Source organism: Fulmarus glacialis, unplaced genomic scaffold (assembly GCF_000690835.1).
Source record: "Fulmarus glacialis isolate BGI_N327 unplaced genomic scaffold, ASM69083v1 scaffold16909, whole genome shotgun sequence".
Classification (NCBI taxonomy): domain Eukaryota; kingdom Metazoa; phylum Chordata; class Aves; order Procellariiformes; family Procellariidae; genus Fulmarus; species Fulmarus glacialis.
In genome coordinates this window covers 25,197-50,635 of record NW_009231580.1, presented here as the reverse complement: position 1 = coordinate 50,635, position 25,439 = coordinate 25,197, and the positions used below count along the sequence as shown (strand labels likewise).

General features: G+C 37.8%; 1 protein-coding gene across 1 annotated transcript in view; it reads left to right on the top strand.

Annotated features, from left to right (window-relative positions):
• Positions 1-1,615: 1,615 nt before the first annotated feature.
• LOC104081773 (transmembrane protein 117-like) overlaps positions 1,616-25,439 on the top strand; it is a gene marked incomplete at its 3' end in the record, with an annotated part of 31,628 nt that continues 7,804 nt past the window's right edge. The window contains exon 1 of the mRNA XM_009584636.1: positions 1,616-1,892. Within this exon, the coding sequence (XP_009582931.1) occupies positions 1,616-1,892 (277 nt within the window). The remainder of the gene's footprint in view (positions 1,893-25,439) is intronic.

Sequence of the window (25,439 nt, the reverse complement as noted above, 5' to 3'; positions counted from 1 at the left end):
CGGGCTTTAAGATGGTTCATACACATATGGAAATACCAAAACTTTTCTTCGCATTAACAGGAAGAAAGGAGAACATAAAATAGCAGTGGGCATTCTTATGGCTCTAAAGGCAGTTTAATCTCCCCGAAGTGGTATTTTCTTAGGCTGCTGGGCCAATGACCCTTGCTTTAAATCACTTTATTCGTAAAGTTTTCCAAGGAGCTGACACTTCCTTGTGCCAACTTTTTATTCCTCTAATGTTTTTTTTTTTCTTTTTCATATGTAATTTATGCATAATGGGACGGTATTAATTTTTATCATTTACTGAACGCTTTGTCTGAATCTGCTGAGAGGTTCTTTTATCCTTTTATTTAATTGGTACAGGATTCCTTGTAATTTTACAAATACATATTGGATTATGGAGTTAAATAATTTTGAAGGGACTACCTAAAGGGAGACATTGTAATTCAAGCCGTTTGTAAGTTTGCAAAGTGATACTTAGTCAGAAGTCCGAGAAGGGATGAGTAATTGATTGGGTTTTTTAGGTCTTTTGCTGCTATTTGGATTTGGGGTTTTTTTTCCTGCAGGGCGTATGACATTTGCAAAAATCTGTACTGTTCAATTAAGTACACTCTATCTTTCAGGGATCGTGCTGTAATAAACAAGCAATATTATTAGATACTCTTTTTTTTTTCTTCTTTTCTTCCTACACTCTTGTCTCCCTTGAATAATTGCGGTGTTCCACAACACAAAGGCCTCGTATCTTTGTGCATACAAAGTGGTTCAACAGGATGAAACAACTAATTTGTTGTGAACAAAAGAAAAAGAAATCAAATGGCAAACAACTGAAACGTTAACCATGCTCAGTTGCATTTTTCCATAGCAGTACTTCATAAGTAGGCAAGTTTCAAAATACAATTTTTGTATTCGTACAAAACAGTCTGTGCTCAGGGCGCTCTTATTTTCCGGTTTTGAAAATATGCTTAATTATAGGTGTACTCCCTGAAGATTTCCACAGACTTGCCTGACCTGCAAGGATTAATTCTAGCAACTTTTCCATTATGTTATTCCTTCATATAAACACAAGTTTCTGATGTTGCTGGGTTATACGCATGTAAGCTTCCAGGTGATGAGGCAGTAGAAGACCTGAGTGGACTTACGGTCTTCTTCCATCTTTCTCCTGTAAGGAGAAAGATTCAATTTAGGCTTAACATGAACATTTGTGAAATCTGTGTTGTATTTTTTGGAATGTGGCTGGAAAGGCACTCTGAGTTTCATGTAGCCTGTCATGTTCTTACATGCTGTATTTTCATGCCCCATTATGGAGATGTAATTTTAAAGAGATAGTATAGAAATGTTTGCTATCCTGTGCTATAATGTATATATGTTTGTTGTTTTTACATTGGAACGGGCAGAAGTTTCAGGTTTTCTCTACCTGGATCTAACAGTATTTTTTGATTGAAACTTTCATTGCTAGTTGAGTCTGAAGTGTTAAAAATTACTGATGACAAGGTTACAGTGATTTGATTTTTGTAAGGTGCAGGTATCTCCTAAGCTCTGAGAATTCTGGGTATATATAACATTGTGCATTTGTGTCTTTACATACAGGCAAAGAACAGTTCTGCAGTATCTGAGGATGGATAAAGACTTCCGCTACTACTTCCAGCACCCGTGGTCTCGCTTAGTTGTGGCTTACTTAGTGATCTTCTTTAACTTCTTAATATTTGCTGAGGATCCAGTATCTCACAGTCAGACAGAAGCCAATGTTATTGTTGTTGGTAATTGTTTCTCCTTTGTAACAAATAAATACCCTGAAGGAGGAGGCTGGAGATTTTTGAAGGTGTTTCTGTGGCTGCTTGCCATTCTCACAGGACTGATAGCTGGGAAATTTCTCTTCCATCAGCGCCTGTTTGGTAAGTTACATGATGCACCTACTGACTTCCTGATAATGGCTTTCTGACTTCTCTGTTTAGCTTTCTACTCATTGCAGTTTTGTAAGCTTTGCTATTAATCACGTCAACTGTTTAGAGCTGTATAGAACTCAGTACATCAAAGCTTACATGATCATGGAAATTAATGCCATGTCTACTTATGTGAGCATAATTCACAATGATTTCAGTCAAAAAAGGCTAAAAATAGTGAAAGCTGACATGTTTTAAATACTTGAGAGGTCAGTGATTTTCAGTATTATAAAAACACTCCTTTGCATCTTCAGACCAATTTTTAAATCTTATTATATAATTTTCTCAGCAATTTGCAGAAAAGGCATTGTTCCTTGGGGCAGCGACACTACATGTCTTGTCAAAGGTCACATAAGTGAGGCTGTTGTTAGTATTAGCAGAGCTGTGCTGAAGAGCTCCAACATGAAAACAGGAATTCTAGAGAAGCAGGACCCTTCTGTCTCTTAATACAAGAGCGAGTCAGTGAAATGGAAAGGTAGGAAATGGAAAAAAACACAACAGTAAATGCTTTCGTACACAAGGTGTGACTAAACTGGGGAACTTACTGCACATGGACTGACGGAAAGGAATGGAATGACCCTGGATTAAATTCTGAGACTGAGAACTTAGATGTAAATATATAGACAGATAGAGATACAAAAATATCTACCATTGCCTTAACTGAGTCATGTAGTAAATGTAGAAAATGTTGCATCTGAGGGCTCAAGGCGTCTCTAAGTTTTAGAGATAAGTAGAAATCATGGAAAAGATTACTTCATTCCTGCCAGCTGCACCATTCTTTGAAACATCTGGTTCTAGTTGTGTCATTGCTGGTCTAGATGGACTAGTCCTATATTCTTATACTGGTAGGATGCAGGATGGATGGTTACTGGAACACCTCGAAGCACATGAGTGATAGGCCATTTCCTTAGTCTGTCTCGTTCTATTAAGATAGAAAGAGAGCCACTATTGTTTCAATAAATCAAATGTAAAGCTGTTATGTCAAGGAATGAACAAGCAAAGCCACATTAAGAGATTTCTCTTAATACAGACTTCTCTTGAAGCACTTATTTTGAAAAATAGTTGAGCATCTTGATGGCTATTTGGTGGACATTTTACCTTAATGTAATGATAAATGTAAAATGTCCCCATAAAGAGGACATTTTACCTTAATTCCTGGGCTCTGGACCAAGCACTGTCACAAAAATGTTTTCCATTCTGGCTTCCACAATTGAGGAATGATTTTGTTAAATTGGAGAAGATTAGGGAAAAGTAATGAAACTGATGATAAAATTGGAAAATAAGCCCTACAGTGAGAGGATTGAGAGGATAAAGGAAAGATTAGAGGGTGACTTGCTCAAATTTGACTTGAAGGACAGAACCTTCAGTCCAGCAAATGTATTGCAAGGTCCAGTGCTTGGAAGTGGCAAATAGCCAGCACTTTTTTTTTTTTTGACCTGAAAGGCTAGACAATCAGTGGAACAAGTTGTTATAGGATGCAGCTTCATCAAGACCTGTGAATTTTTCTTCTTGGGAATATGTTCTAGTCTGACTACAGAGTAGTTCTCTGCCTTCTATGTAGGTAGGTTATTATAATAATTCCTTCTGGATTTGTAAGTGTATAACATAGATAGGACATAGCTTAACTTAAATTTAAAAATAGCTTGAATCAGCATTACTGCCAAAAGGAGAAGGTATGCCCAGCCTTCAGTGTCTGCTGCTTTGTGCTTTTGTGCAGTTGTTCAGTGAAACAGGATAGGGAACTTAACCACATTAGCAGTACCCATCTTTTACTTCTGTGAGGATCATGTCTCTGATAATACCGATGTTTGTGACAGCACAAAGAAGGGATCAGCACTGGGAGGAAACTAACAGGCAAGAGATTCCTACCCATGATGGCAGTGCTGGCTTATGGATTTTTACAGTTAGGGTCTGGGTGAACGGTAAGGATGTAGATACAATCTGATCTGAGGCTAGTTGCTGCATGTTGAGTTTCATGCCAATTTGAGCCAATGTAGATCTGCTACAGTCCCACCCCCCTAACCCCAGCCACATCGTTTTGGTGTCTCTCTGGAGCCACCGCTGCTGTTGATGTAATGGAGCAGCGAGCCAGCTCAGGCAGCTGATCCCATGGAAAACCAGTTGCTTCTGCTGTTGTCTACAGCAGCTCCTTGAACTGATGCGATCGCTTGAGTGCCAATGCCAATGCAACAGCCAAGGACTGTGCAGCCAAGATAGCCGGGGGCCACGGCAGCCCTGCCTTGTGTTGGCTTGAGTGCTGCGGGACTGCACCCACACAGTGTGTCAGTGGAAATATGCTGTTGCTTGTGATACACTGTGAGCAGATGGCAGTCTGTGTGACTGTATTGCTGATTGATGTGGCCATGCTAGCTGTAAACTAGCTAGTGTGGATAGCGATCACATTGATGAGATGATGATGTGGGTTTACAGCTTGAGTTTATCTCTGGGTCTCCAGAAGATTTGTACAGCCTATGCTGAAATCTTTACTGCCAGTTATTTGCCACTATTTTAATGTCTTCACTGCCTAGAAATCCCTCATTTTATTGAGATCCTCATTGAATATGCCCTCTGGATCTTCTGGCATCAAGCACTTTATGAATTCACGCCTAGGTTGTTTTTAATTTCCCTAGTCTATCTTTTCAAGTGGTTGCTGATTCTGTCCTTTTTTCCTATTTAATCCTTTTTTTTTTCATGTATAATTGTTTGGAACCATTCTGTTTTTTAATCCTTTTTCATTTATTTATATTTCTCTGCTAAATTCTGTTTGTAGAGAAAATTGTGACTGGTTGTTTCTTGTGGCCTGTGTATAACTTCCTGCAGTCAGGAAACCAAATAGCACCAGTCAATCTTCCCCTGTCAGATCTTGGCTCACGGTGTATGCTGCAAATTGAAATTGAGAAGGATTAGTCTGCACATCTCACTTTAGATAAAGAGGAGTGGAAGGGATTTCCTTTCTCTATGCCCTTCCTGCTCTTTCGTCCCTTGTCTTCGGTATTTCTTGCTGCTGAGTTTGGATATGAACTAGAGAAATAGTGTAGCTAGAACTATGTCGTAATACAGTTTACCATCTGTGACAGACACTGTCTGATAGGCATGACTGTCATGAACTATAAAAACAATAGAATTAAGTTCAAGCATGTTATGTTTCTAAAAGTGGAAGGAGAAGTGCTGGAAACACCATTTAGGCTTCATCTCTCTGAGTTTATAGAGATAAGGGAGTAGGTAAACTATATTGTTGAGAAGTGGAGATCTCTACTAGAGAACGTGGTGCGATGTTTTCTGTCGATAATATTCATTACAACCTTTGAACAATAGTCCCCTCTTCAGTGTCTTCAAGACACTGCTCATGACTTAAAACAAGATTAGAAAACAATTACATTTCTTGCTCTTCAGTCAAGAAATAACTTAATGCATTTGATAAACATCTCCCGTGATAAATATTTCCAAGGAAAACAGCCTTTATCTAGTACATTCTTTATATCTTTGTGGCATATGGTTAGAACAAATGGAATTTTAAAATTACCTTTTGCTGTTATATTCTTTTGATTCATCACTAAGCATATCTTCTATTTGGTTAGTTATTGTGTTCTGCCATGCTTTTTATTTTGCAATGGAAAATGAAAGGTCATAGATGAATATTGGAAGTTTGGGGAAATAAAAAATATATAAAGATATATATCCCTGTTATTTTTTGTTCTGCATGAGAGAGTTACTTGAGGCAGGGAAAAGTGGTATCTTCTTTGCACTTACTTGGATATTTCTTAATTTATTTTCTGCTTTATTAAAAGCAGAAAGAGCTTACAAACTGACTCCATTCGATGACACTATGCATTCAAAAAATGCATTCAAATCTTAAATCCCGACTTAAAAGAAATTCCTGAATAAGCTCTTGCATGTTTTTCATATGGCTCTGAGGCACTGTCTGGAAAATAACACGGTATTTAGTGTGTAGAAAGTGTATGTTTTAATCAGCACCTTCTCAGTGGATGCACAGTTGCAGTTCTGTACTCCAACCTCAGGCCCAAATTCTGAGTTCAGTGGGGGGTTTTTTGGCCCAAAGTTCAGGCTGTGCATTTTGCATCAATGTATATAAATATGATCTATCACGTAAATTTAAAATCATCTTTCATTTGAATAGACTTTTAACAGTATGGATAAATGGGCAATATACTTGGAAAAATAATATCTTAATTTTCTCAGTCTAGCATTTTTGCTTTGACTGTTTTCCTGTGTAATAATCCTTAGCTTAAGCTGCATATTAGATACATCAGTTTTTAAAAACATACTTACTACAAAACGTGCATGTGTCTACCTACCCATTTTTCTGATTCTAAGTGATTATAAAGATGTATTAAAATCTGATTAAAAGCCTGTGATTAGAGAGCCTGGATTTTATTCAATTGCCAATGAGTGTGCCTGGATTTATATTTGTAAGTTCCTTTCTAAATGATGTGGATGGAAACTAAATACTTAATAAGTTATAACAAATTATGGAAAACAAGATATATAGCATTAAAGACATATTTCTTAAAATAGAGGAATCATAATACTGCAAGCAGATCAGAGCAGTTGAATAAATGTTGAATTTAATGGGTTGCTCTCTTACAAATGTTCACAGTATGCAGTTTGTTTAGAATTAAATGATAATCAGCTTCATACTCACTGGAGTAAATAAATAAAGCAGTCATTATAGGAATTGCACTGAGCAGTGGGTACACACTAATTTTGCAAATTTTTTAATGGACAGTTGTGTCATGCTGGGAGCAATTTCATGATAGACAGTTTAAAAAAAAACACCCACTGAGGACCTGTTGTCTGAAAGTATTACTCTCTTTTTGTCAAACATCTTATCTGGAAGGCTCTAAAAGATATTGCAAACCTATTATAAACAGACTCTTCAGTGTCTGTTTTTATACTGAAAGTTAAAGTGTGTATCAACTGAAGCAATAAATTTATGCAGATTGCAAGAGGAAATTAGGCAGAATGGGATTTAGTCAGGATGATAGTGCACTACATAAGAAAAGTGAATCTGTTAGGCGGTTAACAGACATAGGATAAATTCGTACAATATTTCATATATGATTAATTAGTATCCTGATGTATTAGGGGTCATGTTAGTGTAAAATCTGGGCTGTGGTATTGCTGCTAGTATTGCTGTGGCATATCACTTTCATAGTGGTGCTTGTGCAATACCTAATGAACCAAATGTGATCTGTTTTGCAAAAAAAAAAAAAAAGAGGCATGATAAGATTTTTGCATGGTTGTTTTTCAGCCAGATTGTTTCCCGTTCTTGTTTGATCGTAGTTATATGAACAGTTGTGCCACCATCTGTAGGAACAAGTGATGGGTGTATGGCAATACTTGCATCAAATTCTAACCTGATTGATAAAGCATATTCTTTTCTGTTGTCAGCTCTGTATCTTACATTACAATAAGATCTGTCACTTGAGACCCAGCAACTTTGATCCAGGTTTTTCTTTTCCATTGATGACTTCAGCCTAGTAGAAAGCAACTAATGTGATAGCTGGTAAAAAACCACTGTCTTCCAGAGCCTGTTCAGTATGAATTTCAATAACAATGATCAAGTTAATGCTGTTGAAGGCATTCAAGGTCTGCTGTTGTTGCTTCACAGTCAATTCACCTCTTTTGTTTCCAATAAAATGTTGAAGCAATACAATAAGATTATTTTGGTCCTACAAAATGTGTGCCAAGGGGCCAATCTAACAGTTTGCTAATAATAACGCACAAATGACTGTGAGCAAGCATTTTTGAGAGCCAGAATCCTCAACAGAAAAAAAACATTAAAAGGGAGAACTTGCAGCCAGCCACTGAATGAGTGCAGGCTCATCAGATTCCAGCTCTGGCGTGTTGCCAGTAATTAAGATGTCAGTTTAAAATAAACTTTACATCGTTCATGAGGGAGACCACAAGTGACCTTTGAAATATAAATAAAAAGTGACCTCCTAATTTCTTCTTTTACTCTTGTATTTTTAGAAGAGCCATAACATCTTATTGCTTCCTCTCTTCAGGTTCAATGAGAAGACTGCTGTCGTCTGCTCTTAGCATTAGTTGTGGAATCAGTCTGATACCGTATCACCTCTGGGTAATAAGTTATAGAGTTTAATTGGAGAGGTACAGGTAGTACCTACAAAAAGATTATTCTCTCTTCAGTGAAAGCTTTGATTCTACTGGAGCCTCATCTCCCATTCCCCAAGCAGCCGCATGAGACTACGAGAAGAGCTACATGTGTCAGATTATCCGTAACGGGAAGGCTCTAGAGAATATTTAGCATCCAGTGACTGAAAACTAAAAATAAGTTCATTGCTACTTAATAATGATGTGTCAACTCTGTGTTTTGATCTTTTTGACGTGACTTTCAGATTTTTCTTTCCATTTGAGGCTGGGAGTGAGTTTGGAATGATGCCTGCCACTTACAGGAATAATATGTCTCCGTTCCTCAATTTCCAGAAATAGAAGTGAGTTTATTCCTAGCAGGAGCAGTCTGATGGGCATAGTGCAGGTGCAACTTAGTGCAGGGGCAAATTTCTTCTTTTCTTATTCCATACAGCAAGGAGATGGAGAGGGTGTTAGTGTGGACCATCACCTTGCCGTGTGCCCAATGGAGAGCCCCAAGGAGAACATCATCTCCATGGTCATGCTGTGCTCTTTCAAAGATCCCCTTGGGCTGTCAGAGTGGCATGAAAGTCCTTCAGGTACCAGACATTTTTCTTTGTGTGATCCTGCTGGGACTCCAGATCAGACCAAGTGACTGCTTTATGAAGTTATATATTTCCTTTTTTTTAAAAAAAAATCCCAAATGAAAAAAACCCAACATTCTGGGCTTTAAAAAACTTTGAATATGTTCTCAGAATTTAAGAACTATTTAGCAAATAGTAAGTGTGGTTTGTACATTTCTTAAAGATATTTTGTATATGGCAAAATTAAAAAATTTGTAAACGTACCAACTAGCCAGAGTGACTTTTGAGGAGGAGGGATCAGTAGTTGTTGCCTATGAGGCAGGTAGGGAACAGTATTGCTAAATGTGATTCTTGAGACAGACGAGGCACATAACCTCGTTTCAGACCCTGGCAAACAGTTTTCTGCTTTCTTTTTTCTCTCTTCATCAGAAGGGGCAGTATGCCGTCCCCCCCCGGCAGGAACAGCAGAGACTTTTCTGCTTTGAGGATTCACGCTCTCCCTGGTGCCTCCAGGTGGGAGAGGAGTCTCCCAGGGGCAGACTGGGCGTCTGGGTAGAGGTAGCAGCAGAGCCTCAGGGCAAGGTGAACTGAGGCAAGAACAGTACATGTTGAGTAACTCATTGTAAGAAGCAATGATCTTGTGAAGCTTTTACAAACAAAGGACTTTTCATCCAAATATTCTCAAAGCTTGGTTCAGATAAAGCATTATAATTTCCTTTGTTTTCTAAGTAAGGTGAGAAATTCTTACCTATCTACCATGTTTCACTGAGACAGCTGCATTTTAGTCCTAAACAGAGTCAATTCCACCATATATTACATAACTACCATTTAGGAATGCTTTGACATTTAATCCATAAATAGCCCTCACTTGTTATTGCCCAAACACCAGCATGTTATCGTTCCTTGGTGCCATTATGAAGGCCTCATTAGAACTGACTTCCACTTTGGGTAGTTATGCAGCCGCCCAATCTCTGCAGCACAGCATAACAGCAGATGACTACATAGGTGTTTGGGAGCAAGACTCTTTTGAAATTTTCAAGTAAAGACGCTGATGGTATTTTAATGATGACAATGGTAATTAGAAAAATATTGAGTGTTTTCCTTTTTGATATAAATGTCCAAAAACATTTAAAATGTTTAAAGTCATGTTTTCCCTTAAGCTTAGCAAAGCATGAATTTAAGATTTCTGAGATTACATAACCAAAGCTGGAGCAAAATCATTTATTAAGATGAGTTAAAAATTGCAGGCAACGATCATGTTTTCATGTTTTCCACATTGCCTTATCTGCGTGTTCCACTTCTAACACAGTGACTTCTGCCTTTTCCTTTCTCTTATGCATCTATCACTTAATTACCTAGAATAGTAAAAATTAGGATCGTTTGCATGCAAATTGACCATTGAATAAGTTATGGCAAAGTAGCTGATTTAGATGTGATTATCACTTATTTATTTTTATGACTAATAAGACTTGAGAACATTACAAACTTTGTGGATTAAACCAGTGATGCTTCCGGCTCAGTATCTGCCAGTAGCCCACTGCGTATGCTAACATAAAGTATAGGAATAGGAAAGACTGTACTGATAACTCCCAGAACAGTTTCTCAGCCTCCAATAGTTTGTTCAGAATTCAAACAAAAATATGTCTATTTTTAGATGCCTTTGACAATCATTCTGAAGACAAATAATAAAGGTAGTAGTTAGCAGTAGTCTTTGTTCCTGCCTAGCTGTTAAAAGAAGCAAGTCCTTCTCAAATTTTCACATGTACTCATAAACCCCCAAATTTACCGAGTCCTTCATCCTCCTACTTCTGTTAAGATACTGGGAAACTTGTTGGTTTTGGTCATTTGTCTGAAGTCCAGAGAAACTGAAAATTTAAAAACAAACTGTCAGTTGAAAAGAGGCAGAATATTCTGCCGAGGTCGTCCTGTCTTTTAAATTGCCTTGAATTCATCTTTCACCTGCAGCACTGGGGTATGATCTTTTAAAGTGGACAGCTGCTTAGGGCTTTGTGGGCTCACTTATGCACATGCTAAGTAATGTTTTCTATTTCTGGGACACTGATGCAATGTGTGTCTACTAAGAAGAACACTTTCATTTAATACTGAAGCAAAGAAGAAACTAAATCTGTACAAGATTCAAAGGCAAACATGCTAAACAAATAATGAAAATCAGATATTATAGCAGAGAGAGCATAAAGAGATAAGATGGGATCTAGGAAAATGTTCCTAGAGAGTCACAGCAGCAAAAATATTTAATTTTAGTTTACTTGAGAGAAAGAGAAGAAGGCCTAAAATTTGAGAGATCTCAGCTTTAATTAACAAAAACCCACAAATATCCTAGCTCTCTTGCTAATCTGTGGTCATAGATGTGACAAAAATATGGATCTTAATTCACTCTTGGCAGTGTAATGTGTTGGAATTTCGTGAGGTATAGGAAGTGAAGAAGAAACTAAAACCTGATATTTTATGTGGAGCTTCTGTGGAGTTCTTGATCAGCTACTCCAGGCAAGACTTTTCCCTGGAACAGTTACCCCATTTGCTGCAGAGCACAGGCTCTTCACTCACCTTCTCCTGTGGGTAGTGCCCTGGAAATCAGATTGACACCTGATATAATTACATTACAAGACAAAAATCGAGAGTAGGAATTCTCATGTTACTTACATTGAGGTATGTTCAATGTAAGTATATATTCAATCCCTCTTTTTCATTTTTCTAGTTACAAACCTTATCCCTCAAGAGGCATGCCATAAAGCCGTCTCACACGTCGAGAAGCAGGTTAAGCCTGTTCTAGCCATTTCCTTGGTGTGCCGTCTTATGGAAAGATGGAGTTCTTCAAAGATAGAAGATGGAAGAGCATGTGTATTCCTAAGTATGTCAGTGTCACTTAGGTGTCTTTGGCACTATGAAAGGCGCTATTTGTTTTGTGACTGAATAATTCATATTATTTGAAATTGAACCCCTTTATAACTAGACCTCTCAAGGAGTCTCAGTGGATATTTTGTGACCATTGTAAATGCCTCAAGACAAAATTTATGGTTATTTTTCAATACATACAAGATGTATCGAATGTAGTCTAACAAGTTATTCCTAAAATAACTACTACTTCAAAGTGAGTGAAGACATTTTTGACTCTATTGAAGAGGTTTGAATTCCTTACTCTGAGAGGGAAAGAATCTTCCTCTGAAAGAGCTGGAAATGTTCAGCAGCAAAACTGAGAAAGTGCCCCATAACTTCAAGGAAACAAGTGCCATATACTGTTTGCTGTGCCTGTTTCTTGTTAAGACACGAGCATCTCAAGATGGAGAGCTCTTTTTTGGCTGTTTGAAAATTAAGATGCTGCACATAAAGCATTCTGGACCCGAAAGCTGCATCATTGACATGTCTTTATTATTTCTCTTTCTCTTAGATCCTGAACTGTATAAATTATTTTCCATCTAAAAGTTGGGCAGATGCACCTTTAGAGCTGGAATGTTTTTCTGTAGTAGTATCAGATTTCCCAGGGAACAGCCTTTTGCCATATTAATAGAGAGGTGGATGAAAAAGGCTTTCTTCCCGAACAGTTCACCAGCACCTTTCTCCTTTGATTATTTCAATTTTCATCATTCAGACCTGTCTGGTGAATCAAACTCTATTTGAGTAGCCTGTATTTGCTGCTTGCAACAGGCTCTGCAAAGTGCTCCAGTGGAAGATTATACTGCGCTGGCTTCCCTTGTGATAGTGAAATTTGGGAAAGGCCATGTGCATGTCTCCTCACCAGCAGGAAGCTTCTCCCTGGGAGCTGACCTTAGTTTTTAATGGTTTAAACTGTTTGAACTGCATGGTGACTTTCTTCCTTTACCATCTCTGGCTTTTTCTAGTGACTGTTGACCTTTCTAGTGACTGTTGTCTAAGCTAAAAAAGCTCATGAAATCCTGGCTCTCAAAGTATGCCCAGGCATTGCATTCCTTAGTGGTCAATTTCAGACTTCGTCCAAGGTTTACAGCTAAAAGAGTCAGAATCTCACCTTAGCCCATCAGCCCATCCTCATTTCCCCTTTTCTTTCCCCATTCTCACAAAAATCTTACCCAATCTCAGATGACATAAAACTTAAAACTCTTCAGACATTGCACAGGCTGAAGTTTTTTATTAGAAAAACTGCAATTACTTCACCTCTCAGTTAAGGTTTTTATTGTATATGTGAAGAGCTTACCGAGGCAATCTGTGTGTACCCAGAGGTTATCAGAATGCCTTTCTACATGTCAAACTAAATCTTAACTTGGTTGAGGCTCATATAAGGTTGTGTATGAAATATAAATTATTGATCCTTAGATTTCCAGATGCGGTTTGATGTCCTGATACTGTTGGTGTGGAATTGGTGTAGATCACCAGTTACGTTTGTATGGTTGTCTTACAGCTTTTTTTTATGTTGGACTCTCCTTTTGCCTTCAGACTTCAGACAAGCATGCAAACATCTCTCTAGGGATGCCCTAAGTTACTCCAGGAATGTTTTTTTCCTAACCCTACAGAAACTGTGGCTCTTTAAAATGCATCAACTCCACCACGGTTTCCACGCCTCACCTTCCAGCAAAACTAACTGCTCAGCTGGAATTCGGCTTTATCAAGAAAACGAGTGATAACAGATCTGTTATTCTCATGCTATGGTAATGGTTATGGCATATAAGGTCCTGCTGTTGTGTAACAGGCGTGGTTGTTGCAATTACAGTCTGTGTAAACAACTGGTCAGAACCACAATTATCAGAGAACAATTAGCTTTGAGAAGCAATTCAGACAGAAATAATCATCTTTCAACAGAGGAGCACCTTCTAGTGGTATTGAATGAATATGGCAGCTAATTAAACAGTTATTTTCTCTAAATAAGGAGACATAAATATGCTAGATGAAGAATAGTAATGAATATTTCTGTGATTAAATTGATAATTCATTTAAAAACAAAGGAAAAAACAAACCTGAGAAGGGAAAGCATATATTTGAAAAAAATACAACATTTTTCAATTACAGCACTCCGCCGCCAACCTACTAGCTTACTAGCTTTTTATACACTTACCATTAAGTAGTATTTTCATGTGTTCTACTGTGGAACATACCCACCCTTTGGCTTTTTTTAGTAATGAAAATTTCGTTTCATTATATATCTGATTTAGCTCCAAAGGAAATTTTCTATGGAACTGTTCATTTGCCCAAAGTTTCACTGATTGTTAACACAGTTTCTTCATCCAGTTTATTTCTAGTAAAGATGTATTTCTCAGTATAGTATTTGCCATGGTTACTTGCTTTTGCAAAGTGATTTAAATCAAATGATTTAAAATTAAATTTTTCCAAAGTTACTGCTAAATACAGTGGATATGGTGGTTTAGCTGATACTGTGGATTTCTACTCTTTCAGTTTGTATGTAGTAAATAATCCTTTTTGGACACCATTACATAGTGTACATAATAAAAATGAATAATGTGCTATTTCTAGAAAGCCAAATTAGGATTAATGAGCAATGCTTAATATTATGTCATTGCAGGAGGTTTGTTTTGTGCATTAGTGGAAGCTATCTGTATGAAACAGATATTCATACTCAGATTTTCACTGGGTTCCTTTGAATATTGCAACTTTGTGAAAAAATGTCAAATATATAAAGTTCAATTTGCAGGTCGTTAAAAAAAGACATAACTTTAGTTCCACTTTTTAATTCTGTAAACATAATCCTGTGTTATCAAAGTAGAGAACTTGACCTTTTTTCCTGAAGAACTTTTTCAGCATCTGGAAACTTCAGGCCAAAGTTGAAATAGGTCTTGCAAACGTTTTAACCAGTGAAAGCTTATTCCATATCACTTGTTTGGGGTGTGCCGTTATGAAATAGATTTGTTGAAATAACTAATATTTTTGCATCCTCTATCCCATGGTAGGAGGGCAAAGGGGTGGTAAGACAACTGGGAACTTGGGGCAAAGTTAATGGAGTTGGGGCTTTGTCTAGTACTTCTGTAACAGTGGGCATAAAAGTCTGCAAAATATTGGAAGTGCCATGCAGTCACTTGTTAGAAGTACGACTGCCTAACCCTTAGGCTGTTTTGAGTCTAGTAGAATAATAATCAACTTCCCTCCAGTAAGATCTATGCTGCTTGCAGCACTTACTAATATTGATGTAAGGCTTGATTAGCTGATTTTATCCCTTTTTGGTGCTCAGAGAAGTGTCTGTCTGGACACATATACAGCTGCTAGTTGGGAATTATATAGCTTATGAAACAGTAGTTTTCACCAAGTCTGAAAACTCTCAGATCTAAAGTGCGTGCCCCTGTATTTCATTGTAGGCTAGAGAGCCATCTTCGTTGTCATTGGAATATACTTTCTCTTGGTCCCACAACATCAATTCTGAACTTGTCTTGTGCATTTGAAACGCAAACACGCTCTGTAACCCCTGGGGTTCCTGTTTGTGAGATTTAGTCACAGTGACCAAAACAGACAGCATAGTGGCAAATATTTATTGAAGACAAGAAATAAAACAAGACCCATGCTTAATCTTTACATACTGAAATTAAATCAGAAAGCTGTCACTGGTCAGGGTTTCTTTTTTTTCTGCATGCTTTACACCTCCAATTAGAACTGGAGAGAGGGAACCTCCTGGATGGGAGCTCTCATTTGCTGAGGGGGTCTAGACAAAAAATAGTATACTCTGTTCTTGACCAGGAGGGAGTCTAGCTCGTTTTTTTTTTTAAATTGAGCATTGTTTCACTTCCTTTGATACACAAATTCTTTTTGTTAGAGCAGCTGCTCTCTCCTGTATTTGACTGACCAAGTGACTACTTTTTTGCCTCAAGAAAATGTAAATCTCTTTTTTTCTCATGGTCTCTGCCAGTCTTTGCTCAGCATGCACGCTTAGTAGTGACCCTTACATTCCCCCATTGAGTCCCAGAGACAGCGTTGTTTGCCTCAGTCCCGTAGAAAATCTCTGGCAAAGCTTGTGGTCAAATCTAAATCTCTTTTGAGTTCCAGTTCAGCACTAGGGTTACTTGTGGGTGGCTGTTTTCTGTCGACCTCCACTGAATGTGTTTGATAGAAAGGGGCATTGCTCATTCAAATCACGCTAAAGGTTTATTATGCATATTTGCTATTATTCAAATATATTATTTAAACATATCAAACTATTTACATATAAACATATTAAAATATGTTTATATTTTTATATGTTTATATTAAAATCAAGTTTGTAATTTACTGCGCCATAATACTGCGTTTTGGACCACTTACTGCAATGACCATTTGTAAACTGTAGATGGTCCTAGATGGATGAGGATGAAATCTGCTTTGTTTTCTGACTCAAAAAATGCTTTATAAATGTTTATTTAAAAAGGCTGTGTGATAGATAGATAGTAAGGAACTCCATTTACTGTTAAAAATAAGCTTGCGAATCAGTTTCAGTGCAGTTTCAGGAGAAAAGAACGAACAGTTTGGATAAAAAATTGAAATAATTATTTTGACAAGTCATTACAGAATATCACTGAACTGGTGTTGAAAAACAGAGATTACAGCACTGCCCTTCAAAGTTCAACATCAGCGTTATATGGGATACAAATACTGCTATGTTTCTTTTACCTACTGTGAAATTTGGATTCCAATGAGTTCAAAAAAGGAAAATGTAGTTTCTATTAGGCACTATAGATAAGATGATGAAACATTGTAGCTCTAAAATGAGAAAAAGGAGGAGGATCATTAAATTACTTTTATAGGTCTGGCAGTTAAAAAAAAGCAGGTTTCTTAAACATGCTAAAAATTCTTAAAGAATAAAGAGTGCAAAACTATAATTAATACTCACATGCGCTCTAACCAACTTTTCTTTTGCTGTGCAGTAAAGGCATCTAAAGAGAGGAAAATTTTTATCACATTCATTTTATAACCTGGGATACAGTCACATAGAATTAAAAAATCTGCACCTCAAGAACAAATGCGTTGTTAGCATTTTCTATTGCTAACGCAGGTTTTTAAGTTGCTTCCCAACTAAAAAATGTTCTAAAACTTTATAGGAAATCAATATCTATTTTTACAGGTTTCCTTTTAACTGCATCAGCACAATTGTCTAAGCCTGAAGTAATAACATCAGTAAGAGTAAAGTCTATAATTAAAATTATATGTTAAATCTGTATAATGGAAATTAACAGATGCAGAAAAATTCTGAATCAGGCCTGCCTACACACTGTAATTCTGGCATAGCTTTAAGTCTTCCTGTATTATCTGCATTTTACAGCTTTTTCACAAAAGCAGCTTGAGGTATTGCATCTAGGTAATAGTAATGACATTAATGTAAAGCAAAGAGGGAGATGTGGTGCCTTTATGAATCCCCTGCAATGTTCGGTACAGCAGATGGCACTGACCATTATACCACCCTGCTCTCCGTTGCCTTTGGGTAATCCACTGAGGAAAAGAAAATGTCGTCCCTTTCCTTGCAGCAGCAAAAGTCCATTTTCCTGTTCTTGTTTTTGTTGTTAAAAGATGAATGTGCATTCTTATGAACATTTGTATTTCTGTTCTTTTTTCTTAGGGCAATAGCAAGCAGTCTTTAAAGACTGTGGCATTTTAGAGGAAGGCAGAGTGCTATATGTTTCACTTGCATTTACTCACCTGCGGTTTCTAGTTCACGCCAGGCCCTTGAAACCACCCAAATCAGGTAAGACAGGCCGCACAAGAAGCCTGGTGGAAAGACGTCTGGCTACTGATGTCAATCTTCTGACCGGCCTTGGCTGAACTGGTGGGAAACCGGAGATCCTAGGGTCCCGTTGCCCTAGCACACGATGTACTTTGCGAGGACATCGCTTTTCTAGCTAGGTCAGTAGCTGAGACCTTGAATATGTACGTTTTGTGACATGAGGCAGCATTTTACCTTAGACTGCAAAAGCTGAGAACTGCAGTGCTCAGTGATTAAGGTTCACCTTCCCCAGCTGGAGGAAGCCTCATCCGTGCTGAGTCATGTGAAGAGGAAGGGACTGAGAGCTGGTAAGCGGGAGAAGGCCTGAAAAGAGAGCTTGGGGGTTATAGAGGTGGTAGGTCCCTGCACGGGGGCCAGTACGTCCCGTCTCCTCTGGCTGCGGGCTCCAGGCACAGCGCGGGGAGACGTGGCAGCCCTGAGATTCAGACGTTTCTCTACGACAGAGGCAGAGAAGCTACGTTTCCCTGCGAGGCGGATGGGTGGACTTAGCCACATTACCTGCTCTGCCATGGTTCCTCTCTGTAGAATCAGTCTAGGCATATTTTTTCTTCTGCCTAAAGAGCTTTGGCTTCCACTGATGAAAGCAGCGTACAAAAGTGAGGTATTTTAACTGCCTTGTGGTACTGTTTGTCATAGCTTTTTGCCAAGTGAGGTGTTTCTGAGGCGTGGAAAAGAAGAACTTTGATATCAGAATACATTCATTTATGTATATTGAAGAGAAGACCAAACTTTCAGGAACATTTAAACATTTTTATTTAAAAAAGATAAGTTCATATCTTAATAAATGTGAAAATTTCAGGTAGTTTGTCTGTGAGATAAAAGTATTACAAAGACAAAGGGAGAACAGTGGATGCATAAAGACGGCTTTCCCCAGAAAGCAGCTTTGGGACATTTGTAGCAAAATTTACCTCTTCAACTTAGAGGTTTTTAACAATATTTGCTTACAAAACAATGCTGAATTTACAGTAGTAAATGAGAAAGTTGTTTCTCTGACCACAGCTGAGCACATACATAAACAGTCAAATCTTCCAGGCTGTGGTCTATTTTGTATTCATCTAGTATATTACAAAGGTGTCCACCACTGTAATATCTCAGGATCTAGATACGGTACATGAAAGCTACCCATACCTTGCAGTCAGTTTTGTAGGTTAATACATGATTACAACATTCAATAATGTGTTCAAACTCATTGTAACAGTTGGGCATTTAGTTGGATACCATGTCCTCAGATTTAATCCAAACAAAGATCTGTGAGAAACCAGTATTGCAACATACTTGTCATAGTAGATGTTGACTTTGGCTCTTAGCTGTTTAGATTATTGTTCGCTTATTGTAGCAAAATGGAATAAACTTATTTAATTTTATTTGTTTATGTCATTCTATCTGGGGAGTATTATAACAAAACATTTTAGAAGCATGTCTTTCCAAATAAAAATATGACCAAGTAAATACGAACAGATGTCTTGTGCCTTTTAACGCTTATTTTGTAGAAAACCTTTTGATTTCAGTCAGGACAACATTAGCATTAGTTCAGCCTAGTTGAACAAAAACGCTTTTAAAAAGTGTGTTTAATTGATTATAGAATCGTTTATGAACAGGCAAACAAATGTCTAGAAGCCTTGTCAGCTACTAGGGTGTATTCACAGCTGAGTATCATGAGGAACATGAATAGCTGATGGTAAGAGTGGGAAGGATTTTTCATGAGTTTTGTGTCCTGAAGATGATTTTGAAAGATTACCCAGTGTCTTTAGACTCAGCTCAGCACAAGGCATGTTGTGTGAGATGCCCAGGCCGGGAGAACAGATGACAGAGGCACTGTGACACAGATACTTTTTGTAGGAATGCCCCCGTCTTCTTTTTCCCTTCTGTTCTTCATTATTCGGGGTTGGTTGCGAATAATCTTTTCAGGAGCATAAGGTGGTTTCTTTGCTTTTCCTTCCCCTTTTTCTTTTATGTGTGCGAGTACCTGGGACCTCTGTAATACATGACTTTATTAATAGAAGATTAATGACCTTTATAGGATTGTGTCGACCATGTAGGACTGCATCCACCTACAGAAACAGACATGGAGGCAAAGATTTACTTTTGTAATGCAGTTTATTCCATTTTTTTCTTTCAGTGGGACACAAAAAGGAGCAATGCAGAAAAACTAGGGTTTCAGAGTCCAAACAGTTTGTCCCTTGTTCTGCAGGTGAGCCCAGAACAGTGAACTGATTAGCTAGGACACCCAACTTATTCAGTCCTACATAAGTGAACTGGATAAGTCTCCATCTTGCTCCTGCTTGTCCCCAGCAAAGAGTTTAGAGCAGGGCTACCATCCATGCTGCCTGTATCTCTTGCTCATATTCTTGGGGGTCAAGGAGTATCAAAGGATACACAGCAGAAATCAGTATCGTCTTGATGATACATAGTATTTCATGGCAATTTTTATCTTCCGAGTCGGCTGAGATCTGGATTCTCCCCTGGAAAAGCAGGTCCCTGCTTGTTTGCTTCCCCCTAGTCACTGGCACAGCGCAGTAAGCGCTCCTCGATACTCTCCCAGGCCCATGATGGCAGTTGCTGGCATTGCTCCATCATGTGTGCCCTGGACCATGTGGCTCTTTGGTAGGGTGATGCTGACAGAAAATAAAAAGCATCTCATTTTGCATCTTTCTATGTGAGTATACTGCATAGTTCAGTCACACTGAGAAGAATATAAAGGTCATTCTTGTTCCGTTAAATGCATTTTATGTTCTGATTTCCTGACCAGAATGAAATTTCTCCCTAGCTTTTTTTTGAGTCAGACTCTCACATTGACTTTAAAGCATTTCCCTACTGTTGTCTTAGTTTTTCTTTTTACATGCTGAAACACAGGCAGAGAGACCCTAGACTTTGCTTGAGAATCTTTGCAATCCACATTAATGCTGCTTGCAGAAGACATTGCATATGAGTTGTGGAAGGGTTATCTGTGAAGCTTTTAAATTATTTCATTTGTCTTGAGCTCAGTAGAGGCTTTCAGTCCAGCCTTTAATTGAAATTTGAAATTTTATTCTTGCCAACTTTGGGTACTTGTGAGCACAGGCTGTATTTATAGATGTTATAAAGGCAGCACTTCAAGAGGAAACAATTCCAATTTTTTCCAAAATCAAGAAGTGACTTTGATAATGTTTTTCACAGTTTCTTCTGAACTGAATGCTTCTTTCCTCATTAACAACAAAAGACCATTCTAATGATACTTGCTTAATATGTAACAGTAACATTAACATGTATATAGGAGGTATTATGCAGTGAGAATAAAATGATCTGTCTGAACAGAAAAACAACTGTTTTGCTATTAAAAATCACTACAAAATTTAGAGAAGTTGCTGGTCTAAGTCATTGTTTCCTCTCCTGAAAAAGCTCACATATTAGAAGTCCAGGCAGGTAAAACCTGAGAATCTCTGCTCCCCAGAGATGTGAAGTTATTTTTTCTAGCCCAGGACTGCAGTGAGTTTTTATGTTTAATTTTGTGTCCAGAAAAGCATATTTTGATTTCATGTTGAATTTTACCCAGCCCGAACACAGACAAATTAACTTGCTGAAAAGCAATACCGAGGTGGAGAAAGGAGAAAGAAACAGTGTATCTGTACCTTTAAAGATAAATTGAAAGATAAAAATGGCAAGTGTTTGATTTTTGAAATAACTTACTGTTTACAATCTTGGGTGCAATCCAGTGGGGGCAATAAACTCATTTAGCCCAGAGCTTCACACTTATCTCTCCAGTTCTATCCTTTTTCATGCCGAGAGCACCTTTGTCACTAAATGGCATTGACATTGTTTCTGTATCGGTCTGAGATGTAAGTGTATATTATAGTAGGTAATTGCCTATGGGTGCCCATTCATGGATTAACAAGCTCTCTTTCTTAAGGAAGCCAATGCATTTTTAAAAACCCTGTCATGTTTCCAATAGACAATTCACGCATAAAAAAAAGGTAAATATTTTTCCTTTAAAATAAGAGAAAATTAAGGATTAAGAAGTCATCATAGGAAAAAAGCAGCACTTACAGTGAGGTGAGTACATAACTCCCCTAAACAGAATATAGGCATGCAATTTTGCTACGAGATCCTGTGAGATTGCTTGTACATTGGAACACATGTAAAAGTGTTTCAGTTTATCAGGACCTGGTTCTTCATTTCATGTCACAGTTACAGACAATTAAAAAAAACATTGTTCTAGATATTATATATACATATACATTTACTCAATACAATTGAAATATACAAGAGAGATTTAATACCAATGTAAAATAGAGTTATTTTTACATAGAGACACGTGAGGACAAAATGATATTAAAACTATGGAAATTAAAGAATTAAGACACTGTACAAAGTATATTAAAAAATACTTTGTCATAGTAACTTCTGAAAATAAAGTTAATGTGCTCACTGGTATATGGGGCTTTATAATTAACAAGGTAGTGTGTGAGACTTGGCAAGGGAGCAGGTCAGCAGGTGGTTGATTATGGAACATGATTATTTTGCCCATACAATGTGTTGAGAGAAAACATGTTTAACGACTCTTGAAGGTGGGTGTTCTTTGATGACTATACATTGTGCTGTTTTAATTATTAAAGTGCACTGTAGACTAATTACCTTAAACTGTCCTGAAACTGTGATGCTAAGACCCTGAATGAACAGGAGAAGAAGCACTCCTGTGTAGCAGCATCTCTTACTCTTCTTGCAGCTCAGCCACCTCTGTATTTCTTATGCACACTTCTCCCTGTTGGTGAGTTTAGAGTTCATGGCAGAACAACATGCTCCCCTGAAGCAGAACAGTTATGAGAAACAGCTGTAATTGTCCAGGGTTTGGGGGACACCACCAGTGTGCCCTGCCTGTCGGTTTGGAACCCCTGCTGCCTGGGGGAAGAATTAACAAAGCTCTTCAATCCATGCTCATTTGCTTCATGAGCAGATTCACTGTGGCTCTGGCTATCCTCAGGGATTTTATCTTACTATTTTTTATTTGTTTGTTTGTTTGTTTGTTTGTTTTCAGAAATGTGCTGCACTTACCCAGGTTAATGAGGTTCCACTGGCAGTGTCGGTGGAACTCTAGTGCAAGCAGCATTAAAATGAAGTACTTGTAGAAAGCCTCTCTGCAAGTGCTCGAGAAGTTCAGCCGTAAGCATCATGTTTGTTACTAATTGCACAGTCCAATTACAGCAGCATTTACAAACATATGAAAAATTAATCAACAGAAACTATGAGAAGGCTCCTCAACACTGTGTGCTCTTAATCTTACTATATTTTTCTAGCCAAGAATTAAAGTAGCTACTTAGAACTTTTCTTCATTGTTCCTTCCATATCGCATGTACCTGCAGGTAAGAAGTGCTATTTCACAATAAATTAAGGGACATTTATGACAAGAATATTTAAAATGCTAATTCTGTAAAGCTAGGAGTTGCTAGTGTTTCTTTTCTAGTAGATGTACAGATTAAGTTTTATTCTGCATTGCTGTTTATTCTTGCTTACTCAAGAGACTGCTATACAATACAGGAGACCAAATTTTAAACGGGTCTGTTGATACTAAGCCAAATGGGCAGTGGGAGATGCATCTCTTTGTAGACTGGTGTTTAAGTCATTGTTCTTGGGGACAGAGTCATGTCCCTTACCCTTCCTGTCAGACAACAGCAGCACTGGCATTTGGGATGACATTTTATACTTCTAATTCTTTGATAGAATGTCTTATTTGCTATCGTAAAAATGATTGGGTCAAGGCAACTATTGATGCTGCAGATGATCTCTGTGACTTTATAAATGGCACTTAATGTGCTTATCTTCCCACAGGGTGGTTGACAGTTAATTCTGTAAATTAATATCACCATCTTCATAACATGATAAGGTATGAAAGAAACAGCAAATACAATCATAGCAGCTGAAATCAGTAACAGAGGTCTAACAAGTCTGTTCCTTCTTTGCTGACGTTTACTGAGTTGTAGTAATGCTTTGAGAGTCAACATATAGCATGTAAAGATGACTGTGACTGGAATTAGGAATCTCAGCACAATCTTGGAGAGTGTGAATGGCACTGCAAATTGTAAAGGTCCTTCAGTGTCATCCAGGGAATCTGTGATGTCTTGTTGTCTTCCAGCTGCAACTGTGTAGTAGATCTCTGGCATTGATGCAATCACTATGAAGATCCATACCGCAAAGGTACAAAACACCGCCTTTCCTTTATCCCACCATGTTAATGAAGTGATAGGATGGACAGCACCTACATATCTGTCAAAACTGATGAGTGTCAGGAAATAGACACTTCCGTAGATGTTAATACTAAAAAATAGTCTTATGATCTGATAAAATGCTTGACTGGAAAAGACAGCTAACTTCTGGAGACTATGATATACTGAAAATGGTGCCATGAGAGTCCAAGTGAAGTCACACAGTGCCAAATTAAAGAGAAATATGGTATTGGTAGTCCATGTCTTCATGCAGTACACATAATGTTGTAGTGCAAGTATATTGCCTAGAAATCCTGTTAATAAAGTGGAAAGGCAAACCAGAATCAGCAAATAACAGTACCACTCCAGCTTAGGATTTCTGTTGCAAGTTAAAATAGTGCATGTAGCATTCAACATCTTTCCATGGAGTATGCCTGAAGGGAAAAGAGAGACCAACAGCTTTTAAAATAAAAATTAAATTACATATATTGAATTTAAAATTCAGAACTTTTAGGTTAAATCCAGTATGTTTGAACTGGCAAAAGAATTCAGAATATGGTATGATGTACAAGCTCTCCTCTATCTGAAAAAAATGTAAATTCCAAGTAGGTAACACTTAAAGCTTACTCTACAACACCAGCACAGGCAGATCTTCATGAACTTTTATCCAAACCTTTATATTCTTTCCTCTCTAATATTTACTCTACTGTACGATAGACGAGATAAAAAAAGCACGCGCCCTCAGTAACAGCAGCGTCCCCTTGGCCACTAATGTATCTGTGTCTATCTTTGGAAGAAGCGAAGGAAAGGACAGGAGACCAGTAACTGCCCACGCTCGTTCCATCCTTGCTTTGATTGCCTTGAGTATCCACACTGGGCCTAGAGGCATGTGTAATGTGGGCAGCTGTGCAGTGGGCTGTGACTGAGATCCAGAAGACAGCATCAAAACAAATCAGGATGAAATCCTGCTTGTCAAAGCCACAGCAACCTTTCCATCTAAAGTGCTGGACAAACTGCTTTTTTTTTCTTTTTCTTTGGCTTTCTTCAGTAAATGAATATCCCAGGGCAAAAACATTGTGCTTATGGTAGGATTAGAGAGAATTCATTTTGTCTCAGTCTTCATGACCCATAATGCCCATTATGGAATATCTGGAATATAGATCTGCAATACATTTTTCAAAGCAAGGTTTTTGTGCTTGTAAAGTCTTATGTTTAATCCCAATGATCTTGTACTCCTAATAAAAAACAAATAAAAGCTGGAATATTCTGCCAGAATGAGCTGTCACCAACTTCAGTTTGTCATGTTTCCAGAACCTCTCTCCAAACGATGCAGCAGATGCCAAACTGTAAGGTCTGTCCAAGTAGGAGCTTTGTATGAGGGTCATTCAAATAGCCATTTATAGATCAGAGTCCACTAGAGTGCTTGACAGGAAGACAGGGTAAAATTTTACTCAGTACAACTTTGAATGGAAGAAATGACTTTTCTGAAATGTTATTGATTCCTTGAAAATTTTCAAACAGCTTCAACCATTAAGTTGATAGTAGTGGTTTTTTCGAACGTAATGTTTTGCTTTCATGTCAACCTTAATACAATATGACTTTTCCAAAGGTATGCTCACAGACACAGGTCAAAACGTAACAAACATGAGCTACAGTGAAGACCTGCTAAATAGAGACTACGTTATTGTGCTTTGCAAATTTATAGTTCACCCAGGCAGTGAACTGACAAAAAGCTAGTTCAGACTGTACTCAGTGAAATTAAGAAGGAAAGCTGTTTCTCTAGAAGCTCAGCAACAAAAGCAGTCAAATGACTTTCCAGAAAGTGAATATGGATAGAAAGCCATCTGTTGTACTCACGGTGTATTTCACAGGTGGGGAATGTTTGCTCTCTAAATGTATTTTGTTAAGTATTGAAGCACTGTACTTTCACCTAGGGTAG